This window comes from Zerene cesonia, unplaced genomic scaffold (assembly GCF_012273895.1).
Source record: "Zerene cesonia ecotype Mississippi unplaced genomic scaffold, Zerene_cesonia_1.1 Zces_u009, whole genome shotgun sequence".
In the NCBI taxonomy this organism is placed as follows: Eukaryota; Metazoa; Arthropoda; class Insecta; order Lepidoptera; family Pieridae; genus Zerene; species Zerene cesonia.
The window spans coordinates 372,919-386,931 of NW_024045139.1; the positions used below are offsets into that span (position 1 = coordinate 372,919).

At 35.1% G+C, this 14,013-nt stretch overlaps 3 protein-coding genes across 6 annotated transcripts in view; 2 read left to right on the forward strand and 1 right to left on the reverse strand.

Moving 5' to 3' along the window:
• LOC119839174 (phosphatidylinositol 3-kinase catalytic subunit type 3) overlaps nt 1-3,714 on the forward strand; it is a 23,896-nt gene extending 20,182 nt beyond the window's left edge. The window contains exons 14-19 of the mRNA XM_038365383.1: nt 247-467; nt 925-1,097; nt 1,549-1,787; nt 2,345-2,558; nt 2,976-3,083; nt 3,494-3,714. Of these exons, the coding sequence (XP_038221311.1) occupies nt 247-467; nt 925-1,097; nt 1,549-1,787; nt 2,345-2,558; nt 2,976-3,083; nt 3,494-3,617 (1,079 nt within the window). The 3' untranslated portion in view covers nt 3,618-3,714. The remainder of the gene's footprint in view (nt 1-246; nt 468-924; nt 1,098-1,548; nt 1,788-2,344; nt 2,559-2,975; nt 3,084-3,493) is intronic.
• A 1,946-nt stretch (nt 3,715-5,660) lies between these two features.
• LOC119839194 (vacuolar protein sorting-associated protein 33B) lies at nt 5,661-8,243 on the reverse strand. Its single transcript, XM_038365405.1, has 2 exons — nt 7,989-8,243; nt 5,661-7,789 (listed from the first exon to the last, which is right to left on the reverse strand). Exons 1-2 carry the CDS (start codon nt 8,144-8,146, stop codon nt 6,007-6,009), a joined length of 1,941 nt encoding a protein of 646 aa, XP_038221333.1. The 5' UTR covers nt 8,147-8,243; the 3' UTR covers nt 5,661-6,006.
• Nucleotides 8,244-8,489: 246 nt separating this feature from the next.
• LOC119839168 (probable isocitrate dehydrogenase [NAD] subunit alpha, mitochondrial) overlaps nt 8,490-14,013 on the forward strand; it is a 13,471-nt gene continuing 7,947 nt past the window's right edge. For 2 of the 4 annotated variants that reach the window (XM_038365376.1, XM_038365375.1), the window contains exons 1-4: nt 8,490-8,608; nt 8,941-9,108; nt 9,252-9,430; nt 13,045-13,260. In XM_038365376.1, the coding sequence (XP_038221304.1) occupies nt 8,582-8,608; nt 8,941-9,108; nt 9,252-9,430; nt 13,045-13,260 (590 nt within the window). In that variant the 5' untranslated portion in view covers nt 8,490-8,581. Of the gene's footprint in view, nt 8,609-8,719; nt 8,864-8,940; nt 9,109-9,251; nt 9,431-13,044; nt 13,261-14,013 lie in introns of those variants that run through there. The other 2 variants (XM_038365374.1, XM_038365373.1) reach the window with 1 other exon arrangement.

Genomic DNA, 14,013 nt, shown 5'->3' on the forward strand with positions numbered 1-14,013 from the left:
ACGCGCGGCATGTACCTCGCCGTCATGCGCACCTTCTCGCACCGCCTGGCCACCGGTACGCGCGTCTCGCTCGCACGCTCCCCGCGCCCCGCGGCCCGCGCGCCGCGCCCTGCGCCCTGCGCCCTGCTGCTTTACTTGAAGCATTACTAGCTGCCTTCATCATCCACATCAAATGTTAAAATAAAAAAAAAACAAATGAAAGCAGGTGGCGACTAAAGTGTATATAATAAACTCCCCCGCCCGCAGGCAGCTGCGCGCAGCAGCGCACGCGCACGTTCCTGGCGCGGCAGCAGGTGTTCATCGACAAGCTGGTGCGGCTGGTGAAGAGCGTGGCGCGCGAGAGCGGCTCGCGCGCGCGCAAGGCCGAGCGCCTGCAGCTGCTGCTGGCCGACGCCGACCACTTCAAGTTCAACTTCGCCAACTTCGAGCCCATGCCCTTCCCGCTCGACCCCACCGTCACCATCAAGGTGCGCTCTGCTCTCTCGTGTTCCCGCTGCTGGGGCACAGCCCATAATCCATCTCGCTGCCCAAGTGCGGGTTGGCAGATGTCGGTTTCCTCACGATGCTATTCTTCCCCGTTTTAGCAGTTGTGATGCAATCATGCGCAAATAAATAGAATCAATTTATTTCGTGCACACTAATCCTGGTCTCGAACCCCGACTTGACGATTTTATATCTGAAGTCCTCACCACTGAGCTACCGCTGCTTTGCTTTATTTTGTTTCACTAATCTACAACCGAAAACTGTTAAACACATTGTACAAAACATCAACTATAATATGTATCGTAAAAATGTAAAAAATAAAGTTCAAATTTTTATTACTTGCATAGTTTTGTCAAAAAAAAAATTCACACAGATTTTTATGCCCCTTAAATTATAAATACCCAGCAACATTATAATAATGTGATCATAAATACATTCCAGGGTATAGTAGCAAAGAAGGCGAGTTTATTCAAGTCGGCGCTAATGCCGTGCAAGCTGACGTTCCTCACGACGGAGGGCAGCGAGTACGAGGCCATCTTCAAGCATGGTGACGATCTGCGGCAGGACCAGCTGATCCTGCAGATGATTACACTGATGGATAAACTCTTGAGGAGGTAGAGAAACTAGTTCATTTAATAACGGGTTTTGATTTTCTATATATTAATGTAAAACTTCCAAGATTTCTGCTATGGTTCTTTTAAAACACAATTATATCAATTTGCATTTTATAAGGCTGACGAAGACGAAATGTCTATGAAGTCATTTATACATATCAGGAATAGCAATGGATCCAACGCATATCCCTGCGGTACTCCTAACAGATCTCTTTCCGATGCAGCATCAGAATTTTATAACGTAAATAATATATTTAATTTATAGCAGAATGGTCTTATTTACGTTACAATTTAACTATTTAACTACTAGACCCATTCTAAAAATTCTTTTACCATGAGAAATACATCATTACCAAGTAATATAGGCAACATTTTTTGTTTATCTCTAGTCGCTTTGTGAAGCCGCCAGTCTGAGCGGTTGGAATGATATTAACGTGCGTATCCGTTGCAGAGAGAACCTGGACCTGAAGCTGACCCCGTACAAGGTGCTGGCGACCAGCTCGAAGCACGGCTTCCTGCAGTTCGTGGAGTCGGTGACGGTCGCCGAGGCGCTGGCCAGCGAGGGCAGCATCCAGAACTTCTTCCGCAAGCACAGCGCGTGCGACAACGCGCCATACGGCATCCGCCCCGAGACCATGGATACTTACATCCGCAGCTGCGCCGGCTACTGCGTCATCACCTACCTGCTGGGTGAGTTTGCGGGGTGACACCCAGGTTTTGGTGGGACTCGAGCATGTTTCGCCACGAATTGGGCCAGCATTCATGGGGGAAGTACTACACTATCGAAGACCAGTATGAAATATCCTTTTCCTTAACCTTCGCAGTCCTTCCCTTTATTCCTCTCTTCCCTCCTTTCTTTATCCTTTTCCGATTTAAAGGTAGCAATCCATTTGTAAAAATGTAAGGTCTGGAATCAACCTTACGCCTCTCCAAACGGATGGACGTTCATGGGCAGTGGTAGCGCTAACCATCAGGACACCAGCTCCATTGGCGTCAATGATAAAAAAGCGCTTCGCTACGGCGTCTGACTGCCTTTCCATTCTCTCACTTATATTATAGTACTTTTGTCGGGCGTTCCGAAGCACACATGTTACAATATCACCTATAAAGTTGAGATTCCATTTCCTCTGAAATATCTGTATGCATATTGTACTTGATATTTCTTAATCCTTCCCTTCCAAATTTCCAAAACCGGAACTGCCCAACGTGTACCAAACGATCAATAAGAATCGAACCTCCTCCCCCAGGCGTGGGCGACCGCCACCTGGACAACCTGCTGCTGACGAAGTCCGGGGCGCTGTTCCACATCGACTTCGGCTACATCCTGGGCCGGGACCCGAAGCCGCTGCCGCCGCCGATGAAGCTCAGCAAGGAGATGGTGGAGGCCATGGGCGGCGTGCACTCGGACCACTACCACGAGTTCCGGAAACAATGCTACACGGCGTTCCTGCACCTGCGCAGGTAACGCCTCTTGTAAACTCAAACTCGAACAATTATTTATTCAATGTTCCAAAAAAGTAGAGAAGTATTTCCAACCTCATCAAAATCCGTTGCGTAGTTTTAAAGATCTAAGTATACAATCATTTTTCGATTGTTTCTCCTTCAAGCATCTTAGGACGTGACTTCCATGTCAATATAGAGCCCTAAGGTTATTAACCAACATCAGTTAAAGAGATTCTCTTAGACTGTATTTTACCTAGTTTGTTACATTAGAATTTTCATCTGGCTGAACAGATTTTGATGATTCTCATCCTATCCGCTTAAAGATTAAATTAGATTCTCATAAATTTGGTCTACTTCGGATAATTTGAAGGCGTTTGAGATTAGTTATTTTTATTTATTATGTTCATTGATGAAATGTATGAATGATGACCGCAGACACGCGAACTTGATGCTGAACCTGTTCTCGCTGATGGTGGACGCGTCGGTGCCGGACATCGCGCTGGAGCCGGACAAGGCGGTCAAGAAGGTGCAGGACAAGCTGCGGTGAGTGATTTTTTCAACCGACTTTCAAAAAGGGGAAGTTCGGACTGTGACAATTAGAAGACGGTGTAGGTTTTTAGTTAGGACTAAAAAATGTTAGTAAATATATTTGAATTTTTCTTAAAATAGAGCTTCGTTGAGCCAGCATATACCGCTCCGCTAATGTGAATATTCTGCCTCTGCAAAGATGATCTTAAACGTAAGGGTGGACGGGTAGCCAGGTAGGGGTGTGCACATAGAAATTTAAGAATTCATCCAATAGGAAAAAATCTGGGATTTTATGAGTATTTTTTACTATATAGCGTATTAAAAACTAAGTTCCGTTGAGCATATAACACCATCTGTGGGACACCCTGTAAATTACTATTATTTCGTGGGTGTATTTCAATAACCAGTAATTTATCTCCCCACAGCTTGGACCTAGGCGACGAAGAAGCAGTACATTATCTGCAGAACCTTCTAGACTTATCCGTTACAGCGGTGATGGCCGCGCTCGTCGAACACTTCCACAAGTTTGCGCAGTACTGGCGCAAGTAGAATGATTAAAAGAAAGAATATTTATTGTGTCTACTTGTATCGAACACGGGTCGCTTGCACCCAACGCAAGTCAGTGACACCCAATGCAAGTCAGTGACACCCAATACAAGTCACTTGCACGTAATAATGCAAGTCTTATTGGTGCAAGTGCAATATCCATCTCTCAATGGGAGAAAATTGTGCGAGAAGAACACAACGGAATAAATATTTCTCTGTTTGTTTTCAAATTCCACATAGATGATTTATAATTGTAATGATTTTTTTTTGTACACATGTCGCTGTAAGATTGCTAAAACTGTTAGATTATAATTTAACTCGCCAGATTGCAAACATTTTGATGACGCAAAACCTGAATTGTATGTAACCTAACGGTGTTTACAGTTTTACGGTGACATAAAATATGTACTCAATTTAAAAGTTAGTTTAATAGACTGTGCATAGTCGCGTAGTCATTAATGTTCAAGCAATGAATTAATTGAATATTTATTTTATCTATATACGCTTGAAAATCTTCGAATAATATTTTTGATTAATATTTTGGAAACTCTTAAATTTAAATTTCGTATACTGTATTTGTACTAGATCTTTGATTTTGCCATTAAAAGTAATATAACGAATATTTTGCAAATAATATGACATTTTCAATGATTCTTAAGACTAGACATTTATATCAAGCGAATAAAAAGCTCTGGTTCATGAAATTAAATAAAAACCAAACATATATTACGAAATATGTGTCCCTTTCTTTTATGTAGTCAAAGAGAGATGTATTATTATAAAAATATCTGTAATTAGTATTGCCTATTAATATTTAGAACAATAAAAACTTTTTAACCAACGAAAAACGAAGGAGGTTTTCAAGGCGACATGTATATTCTTTTTACATTTGACCAGGATAATTTCTTACAGAGTAGCCCGATTTTAATAATCCTTTCATTATTGGATAGATCGTATAACTCGACATAGGTCTTATGGTATAAGATCTACTTTGTTAAAAAGTTTTAATTGTAATCTTTAAATACATCTTAATAATTACAGGATACATTATTCAATGGATTATAATCATATTGTCTCGAAAACTACACAAAATTGTACCTAAAATAATAATCAAAATCTTCCAGTGGTTGTTATAGGTATTTTCATTTTTAAGAGCAAAATCAAAAAGGCAAAGGCAATATTTAGTCTATACAGTAACTTTCTAAAAAAAATATAAGTGTTTTGTACATCTCGGACCAAAAGCTTAAAAATATAATGAAATCCTAGGTTTTATCTCTAATAATATTACAATTGCATGTTATGTCGGCTATTCTTGCTTGCGAATTCAAGCCGCATTATAAATAAGTATGAATGTAAGATAATTTTTTACTGTGATAAATAAAACGAAATATATATTTTTACTGATTTATGTTTTATTTCTAAGCTTAAAATAAATAGTGCAATACGTATATACATTAAGTATATATATATTTAATTTATATATATATATATATATATATATATATATAAATTAAATTCTATTCAATATAATAAAATATATATATTCAATCCAATGCATATTGATTCGAAAGAACAATGGCAGTACTAATTTATTGATAATAAAAACTAAAGCTCTAAGTGGGTATTATTCTGAGAATTTACTGAACTAATAAAGAATAACCACAAACCCTTTCACAAACACTTTCTTCAAGTGATATATGACATACACAGAAAGGCTCAAAATTCAAAGCTTAATGTTTATTATAATTTATTATTAAAATTTATTCGGTGACTAGTGACTACAGACTAACGCTGAAAATGAAAAGATATTTTTGACTTATAGATTCATTAATGTCAACTTATTTCATGTATGGAAGTCTGCCATTGTTCTATGCAATATTCCGTACAAAAAATACTTAAGTTACAAACAAGATTGTCTCCCCAATATATTATAAAACACTAGCTGCGCCCCACGGTTCCACCCGTGTAAGTCTGTATCCCGTAGGAACATCGGGATAAAAAGTGTGCACATGTTATTCCAGCTGGACACAGCTATCTACGTACCAAATTTCATTGCAAACGGTTCAGCAGTTTTTGCGTGAAAGAGTAACAAACATACATACACATACACCCATCTTCACAAACTTTCGCATTTATAATATTAACAGGCTGTATTATGACAAGTACAATATATAATGAGTATTAATACAAACAGTACTTTCTCCCTAATATATCCAGAGTACTTTATTTATACTTTCTATTATCAAAGTAAACTAAAATCGTAAAAACCTAACCACTATGTAGTTAGGTTCAATGGTACTTGTTAAATTTACAATTACAATGTATTAGTGAGTCAAATTTTAATCAATACATTTATTTAAATTAAGCAAATTAATCCAGTTGATGTAATTTTTCAGATATTTGCAACCATAATATCACTACCACTTGCTATACAATCGCCAGCAATAAAAATCTTACTTCCCGTCGCCGCTTGGACAACATCACACGCAGCTATTTCTGCATATGTAACCCCACCAATTATGAACACTAAAACTGTCTTAGGCTTTATAGATAACCCACTATTCACCTTACTATCGCTCTTCAATAATTTTACAATTGTCTTTGCATCTTTGCTACCCAAGTCGATATTATTTTGCAAAGAAAGATTGCATAGCTTTTCATTCAATGTTTCCATTCCAGTTTTTAACTTATCCACAACAGCGCCACCTACTTTCAAATCGTTTAAAGCTGATAGCTTATTTAGCACTTCCAAGAGAGATTCAGAGTTCAGCAATGCATTACAGAGAGTTGCTACCAATGGTACATAGCTCCCATTAAAAACATATCCAGGGGATGTACCAGCTTCGGTTTGAGGCAACTGTTTCAATTTATTAGCTATATTCTGAAAGCCATTCTGCCATTTTGGTAATCTTTCACTGAGATTGCTTAAGTTACTAATATTTAACGATAATTTTGGACTAGATGGCTGTACTAACAATCCAGCACTTACTAAATTATTGAACACATATAAAAACTTATATCCAAACGCAAGTAAATATTTGCTAACTAGGGAATTATATTCGTCATAAGATAGGCCTTGTGTCAAGCTCAACAAGCACATAAGACGTAAACTGTTATACATATGAATGTCCGTGCCAAATTGCTCATCAACAAATGTGAAGTTTGATTTTTTATTTCTATTATTCAACATTTCACATTCTGCTTGAGTCAAATTCTCGAATTTGTTATTCATTTCAGCAATAATTGTCTCACAAGCCAACACATGGTTAACTAAGTTCTGTTTAAAAAGTGTCACTTGCTGCAATTTTGTTGCAACAAAGTCTTTCATTTCTTGAATACCAAGAGCTTTAATATCTTCATTTTTCAACAGCTTCGCCTTCGAACTTAATACACTTAGCACTTCTGAGAAATGTCTATGTTTAATTTCTCCATACAAGTTGTCTATCGAACTGTCTAATGTCATCACTGTGTTCTTTGATTTATCTTCACTAGATATATGTGTATTCATTTTGCCCTTTTTCAATTTGGTTTCTTTTACGTTCAGGTCTAAATGACCACAGTTTATACTGAAGATTTCATTCAATAAACCACTATAAGTAGCAGGAGTTAGTAAACTAGACGCATAATCTTGGTCTCTGTCCATTATAATCAATGCTCCTATTTCTTGGGAACTGTCCATATTAACAAAATCTCTTTCATAGCTTTCTTTATATACCTCCAATATATCGAGAACACTGGATGACAATTTTCCAAGTGATAATATACATTTTGGCTGGCCTGTAACATGGAATAAACTCCACAAACACATAGAAATGCTACTCAATAAAGACTGATTTTGCTCAACAAACATCTGTCTATAGAGAAATGGTAATTCCAAACTTAGTATTTGTTCATCTAAACTAAATAGCTCCCAAGAAAATGAGTGCAATTTGACAATGTCGTACAGGCCTTTACTTTCAAGTATAGAATCATAAGTAGACATTGTTTTGGGCACAATGATGACATTGAAACATTTGGCATCAGTTAGTGAGGGATTTTGACTAAGTATCGAGGATATTTGATCCAGAACACATTTGTATTTTTGCATACAAGCCGGTATCAAATACGCGCGGTTCGTGTTAGCAGTATTTCCCAATTGCGGTTCCATCTTGTAAATTTTATCAACACCATGCTGCCTGCAAGAAATCAATGAGGATTATTTAATTCTTTTTCCATCTTCTGAATATACTCAAAATGTAAATACATATTTTCTAAGTGAGAGAAATAGTAGAAAAAAAGGCATAGTAATAAAACAGGAAAGTAACTAGTTGCTTTGTACCTATTGATTTGTTCATAATAAAAAATACGTTAAAAAACCCTTGTCTTCAGACATACCTTAACCAACTCACTCCACATATTCTTTCCAAAGGTTTAATAAGAAGAGGGTCAATAATCAAATCTAATTTAGTGCCGCAAGCCGATAAAATACATTGGAGTTTGTGTTGGGAAATTAGGCATAATGACGCTAACTTTAACGACAGAGGTTGATCCATCACTTAAGTCTTTACATATTACGTACACAAGATTATTTATAAACAAAAGCTTTTTTTATGATAGTGCTTTTTACAAGATATTGACAAACAAACACGCAAACATAATCAGCTGACAATGACATCTACGCAATTATTGACATATGGCATTAAATTTTCATGCGTTCAATAAACCATTTTGTATAAATAATTGATTGAATTGAAAAAATTATGATTAATTTTATGATCCATAACTTTCAAATGAAGACTAAGCAAATTTCAATTTCTACAAACTTGTTCTATTTCGGTAAAAATATGGAGGTTTAATCAAATATTATTTTAATCGACCTTGGTAATTTGACAGTACTTTCCGGTCATGCGTCGCTGTCTTGTTCGCAATTTCCTCCCCTCCGCCTCTTGCCGCGGAGTCTTGTCGTCGTAATATAAAATTTTTGTGAAATGGCTGCAAGATTTATTAAAAAAATCGTAAGTTTGTGATTCGTGAATGCAATAACTAATTTGTTTTGTTTATCTGCATGCTATATCTTTTTCCTTACATATAAAAGCCGCTTGTGTAGTTAATTTTTCTCATCCAAAAATAGACTTATAGTTATGTCGAAGAATTACATAAATGCGCTTTTGAAGCCTTTTCGTGAGAGTAAAGTTGTAGAGAGCTTGTTTAAATTATTCGATTCGGGGGTGGAAAAGTCGCCCAGTGCGGTCGGGAGTGTCGTTAATAAGGTTATCATAATTTTTTCAAGGATGTAGTTAAATGTTCGAGGTTAAGTTTGTGGAGATATATTTTGTTTTTTATTTAGGTTCCGGCGAGCAGAGCTGGTGCTGCGCAGTACAGCACGGGAGTGCGTAAGGTGACTTTGATCCCTGGTCATGGAATCGGTCCGGAAATTACTGTGGCGGTGCAGAAAATATTCGAAGCAGCCAAAGTACCCATTGAATGGGACGAAGTCGATGTGACAGCTGTTAGGGTAAGTACCGGAGACATCGTAAATATATATTGATAATCATGTACTCTTTTTCATAATAAACATTTTTTCACACATTGATTAATTTATAAATTGAATCAAATTACGATTTGAAAGCAATCATTAAAAGTAACCTCTAATTTTAGGGTCCAGATGGCAAATTCGGCATTCCTCAAAGGGCCATTGACTCTGTGAATGAAAATAAAATTGGGCTGAAAGGCCCATTGATGACTCCAGTTGGTAAAGGCTACCGCTCCCTAAATCTGGCTCTCCGTAAAGAGTTTGACCTGTATGCTAATGTCAGGCCGTGCAAAAGTTTGGATGGGTGAGTAAAGTACTTCTATTTAGTTTTAATTTTACACTTCATTAAATATCATAATATTTGATTAAATTATTTTTACACAAGTTTTTCACTAACAACTCATATTATTGTGTACCATTTTTGTATATACTTGTAAAATACAATAATCTGATAGTGAGTAATACATAGTTTTTATGATTCATATAGAGATATTAATAAATTATCGTTTATATAAAGCATCATTATTTTAATAAGTCTTATCAAGTAAAAATAGTAACTAAAAGATATGCATACATGGATACTATAGTATTCATATTTAGAACATATAACCTTGTTATCTGCTTACCATAAATATATTTGTTACCACATTGAGAATGACAGAGGTAAGAGAATGGATATTCGTAATATTAAATGTTAAATGACTAGTAATAGAACATAGGAAAATCCACAGTACATAACTTATTCTGATTGGTTACTTGCTTAGCCAGAATTTGCCTATATGTTTTAATAACACATTCTATGTTCTTGGTTAGTTAAGTTTAGTTTATTTAGAATATAACTGTCTCAGAAACAGTATGTGACTAAATAACAGACATTACTCCAAGATGTCAGTTATAATAAGAAATCACTAATACTATTATTTGTTAATTTTCCTACTAATTATACACACATTTCAAATTATTATTATATTAATTTTAAATGTGTGTAATTGATAATTAATTATTAATCTGCATATCAAAACAATCCGAAGTATGTAGCAAACCGCTTGGCTATCAGTGATTGATTTCTCACATTCAGCATTGACTGATTGTGCTTATCTTAAAGTCAATGTTGTCACCATTACCTTATATAAATATTATTTGCAGTGTCCATATGTATTTTAATTTTATTTTTGCTAAAATATTGAACTGAAAATTAATGTTCCAAGAAATAATAATGCATACCAATATTGTAATTGCAAAAGTTTTAAGGAAAAGACTATTGTATCTGAAAGGAAAATTAAGATGACTTTTCTATTTCCGAATCCTCATATATTCAGACACATATGTTTTTAATCATTTTGTATAGTTACTGTACACATTTTTTATTTATTTAGACTGTCATTTTGATTAAACATACCAAAATTAATTATAAAATCATTTATTTGCATATAATATCATTATTGTAACTAATTATACAACTCTTTCAAAAATTATATTAAAAACCGGCTTAGTGTGAGTCAGATCCGAGCAAGGACTCTGTATTTAATTTTTAGTTTTATAGCATTGAAGGATTCTGTACCTATAAAAAAAACAAAAGTTCATGTTTGTTGTATTGTAGAAGTATTATTTAATTCTGTTTTTACTATTTGCAAAAATTTTAACTGTCTCATAATATCACGATTCTTAAGATACAGCCTGATGGCATTCAGACAAACACACAGGATGGTTAGTTGGGTCTTAGTATTATGTCCAAAAGGTACGAACAAAACCGTTTGTACCTTGAGTATACGGAACCCTAATAAAATTACTTACTGATTTCGAAAGCCATTGAGACAAACAGGTATCACGTAATTGTAAAAAATAGATGTGTACTGATATCTGATAACATACTGTACGTAATCCAGCTGAATTCCGCACACGATAAAGTCAGGAAACATAATATGATCGGGAAACCTGATAGCGCTTTATCAACAATCCAGTGCTCCATGCATATTGTATTCACTGATATGACATTTACAAAATTATTGTGATTATTTTCGTAAGTCAGAAAGATAGAGATGAAGCAGCAAATAAAAAATCATAGAGATTTCTCTTGCTGTTTTGATTCTTGAATTATTACTGGCTTTGTCTACTCACTATAATATTATAAAGAGGAGACTTTTGTATGTTTGTGTGATTGTTACGTTTTCACACAAAAACTGCTGAACCGATTTACCGAAGAAAGCTGCAACTTCACTGAGGGATATAAGCTTTATATGTACCAAGGGCGAAGCCGGGGCGAACAAGTTTTGTATAATTTGAGAGATACTTCGCTTGAAAATCGCATATATTTTGTATGTACTATCAAAGCGCTCACTAAAAACGCGTCAAAACAACGACCGCGCCCTAAGTTGCATAACACATAAACTGAGTACATTATTTCATTCCAAAATTACGATTGAAATAAATTATACATCATTGATTCATATTAATATGTAATGACTATTGTAATAGTTTAAATGTAAAAGTTTGTGATTGTTATATTTCATATATTGTATAAACAAAATAAAATTTTTATCTATTGTGTGTAATAATATCAATTGCTATTTTAATTTAAATTGTACATTGTAAATTGTTTTATTTTTATTTATTTATTTATTTCCTTAGTGTAGGTCTGCAGTTCATATTATCTTTTATTGCGTTATAAAAAGAAATTACTGCTCAGTAATATCTTTAAGGTAATAATAATGTAAATCATGTTTTTTATGGCAAATAAAAGTTTTATTATTTTATTTATTATTAATTAATTATGTTAGAACAACCTTAGACCTATTACAATTAGAACAATTTAAAAATAAATTAGGTCCAAGTGTCGATGTCAATTCTTTGTTTTTACACGCTTTTTATTAGCTTCACCTGTATGTTTGTTTGTAACCGACTTCTTTGGGCGCGATTTTGACCCACTTTAAATGGCCAGATTTCGTTCAAACTTTGTAGATTTATTGAGGACCGATGACAATACACTAATTTGATAAAATTATTCCAGTTTTCAATTTGCCAAATATGATTTTTGTTAAAGCGTGTTTTTTAGTTTTTTTAAACTATTATATTTTATTATATAATTTCGTTTCACTTACAATGTTTCAAGTTGGGAATCTTGCCAAACCGCGCGACAGAGTAATGCATTATTCGAGGCGTTAAATATCACGTTATCGTCAATTAAAACTCGGAATTCAGTTTATACCTTTCAATTAGTTATGCCTCTACGTTCCGTTGTTCGTTAAATATTACGTATTCTTTCTATAAGTACACAATATTTTTTCAATTATGAATATATGTAGTACCCATATCGTGTATAGAATCATATCAAAATGATTATGATAACATTGCAATAGTGACTAACAAGTGCGTCAGTACAGGGTCATTGCTTTTATTATTTTTTTGTTGTATTGCATTGACGTACTATTACTTCGTTACTTACGCTTTGAATCTCAAAGGTTTTTATCAGATATCTTTACCTTTTTTATGAACACACAGCGGTTAAACAGGAGATCCTCGAATATAAACAAAAAAAAAAAACATCTCTAGACTTAAGGTGCAATTAGGCTTTGTTAAGTAGTTGCAATTACAGAGAATCAATTATAATGGATATACATTGCTTTTGTACCAAATCCCACGAAGGCAAGCCTTACTGACTTCACCTAATTTACTAGTATAATTTTATTTATAGGCGTATAAGTAACGCTAGTTACTGGTTAGTATTCTGTGGTATAAGGAACTGATAATCATTGTTTGACTGAATTTACTTTCGGGTAAAAATATAAACTGTACCATAATAATAGTAACATGTAGGTAACATAATAAGACACAGTTATGCCAACTTCCGCGAAAGATACATTTTGGCCACTTAATTTGCCATCGATTTCAGTTTCAATGTATACCTTCCATCCTTTCCAGCATCAAGACCCTCTACGACAACGTGGACGTGGTGACGATCCGCGAGAACACGGAGGGCGAGTACTCCGGCATCGAGCACGAGATCGTGGACGGCGTGGTGCAGTCGATCAAGCTGATCACGGAGGAGGCGAGCAAGCGCGTCGCCGAGTTCGCGTTCCAGTTCGCGAGGGACAACAAGAGGAAGAAGGTGACGGCGGTGCACAAGGCGAATATCATGTGAGTAACAAACTCAGGGTTAGTTTCAGATTGTTGACAAAAAAAAAACAGGGGTTCACAATTCGTTATATACCTATGTTTTCATATCAACTATTGTTAATTACGAATAAGCCAGAACAGGTTATTGTCGAGTTAAAAATATATGTATCGTGCTTTCTTTAACTTTTCTATTTCCAGTTTAGAAATTAAAAACTTTTTAACGGATTTTAAACGCGATTTATTCATTATATTATTAACCCGACGTTTAATAATATAATGAATAAATCGCGTTTAAAATCCACGTCGAACACTTTACAGCGAGCGTGGTCACGGGCAGACTGAAGTCTAAATGTATAATACTCGCGTAAAATCAAACACAAGAAAATACTATAATATTTCCAGTTTGTTAGTCTAACAATCTAATAAAATAAAATCTTTCTCTTTGTACTTATGGCGTTGCTAAAATGCATATATCAGCATTAATCACCGCATACCGAAACAATATTTTGACGTTTGGCATAAAATACTTTATATAAACAAAAACAAAAAATACTACAACAATGTTTATATAATTCCTTTAACATCTGTCCAAAGCCATATCGTACTGTACAGCTAAGCACTGAACAAACATTGTTCAATAGATATGCCACTGGTGATAATAAATACTTCATATGGACTCGTTAGCGAGTTAGCGAGGTGTTAGACCGGGAGATGGTGACACAAATTACTAGGTCATTTGTACCAGTATGGCGGTTCTTCAGTGGTCTAATTACG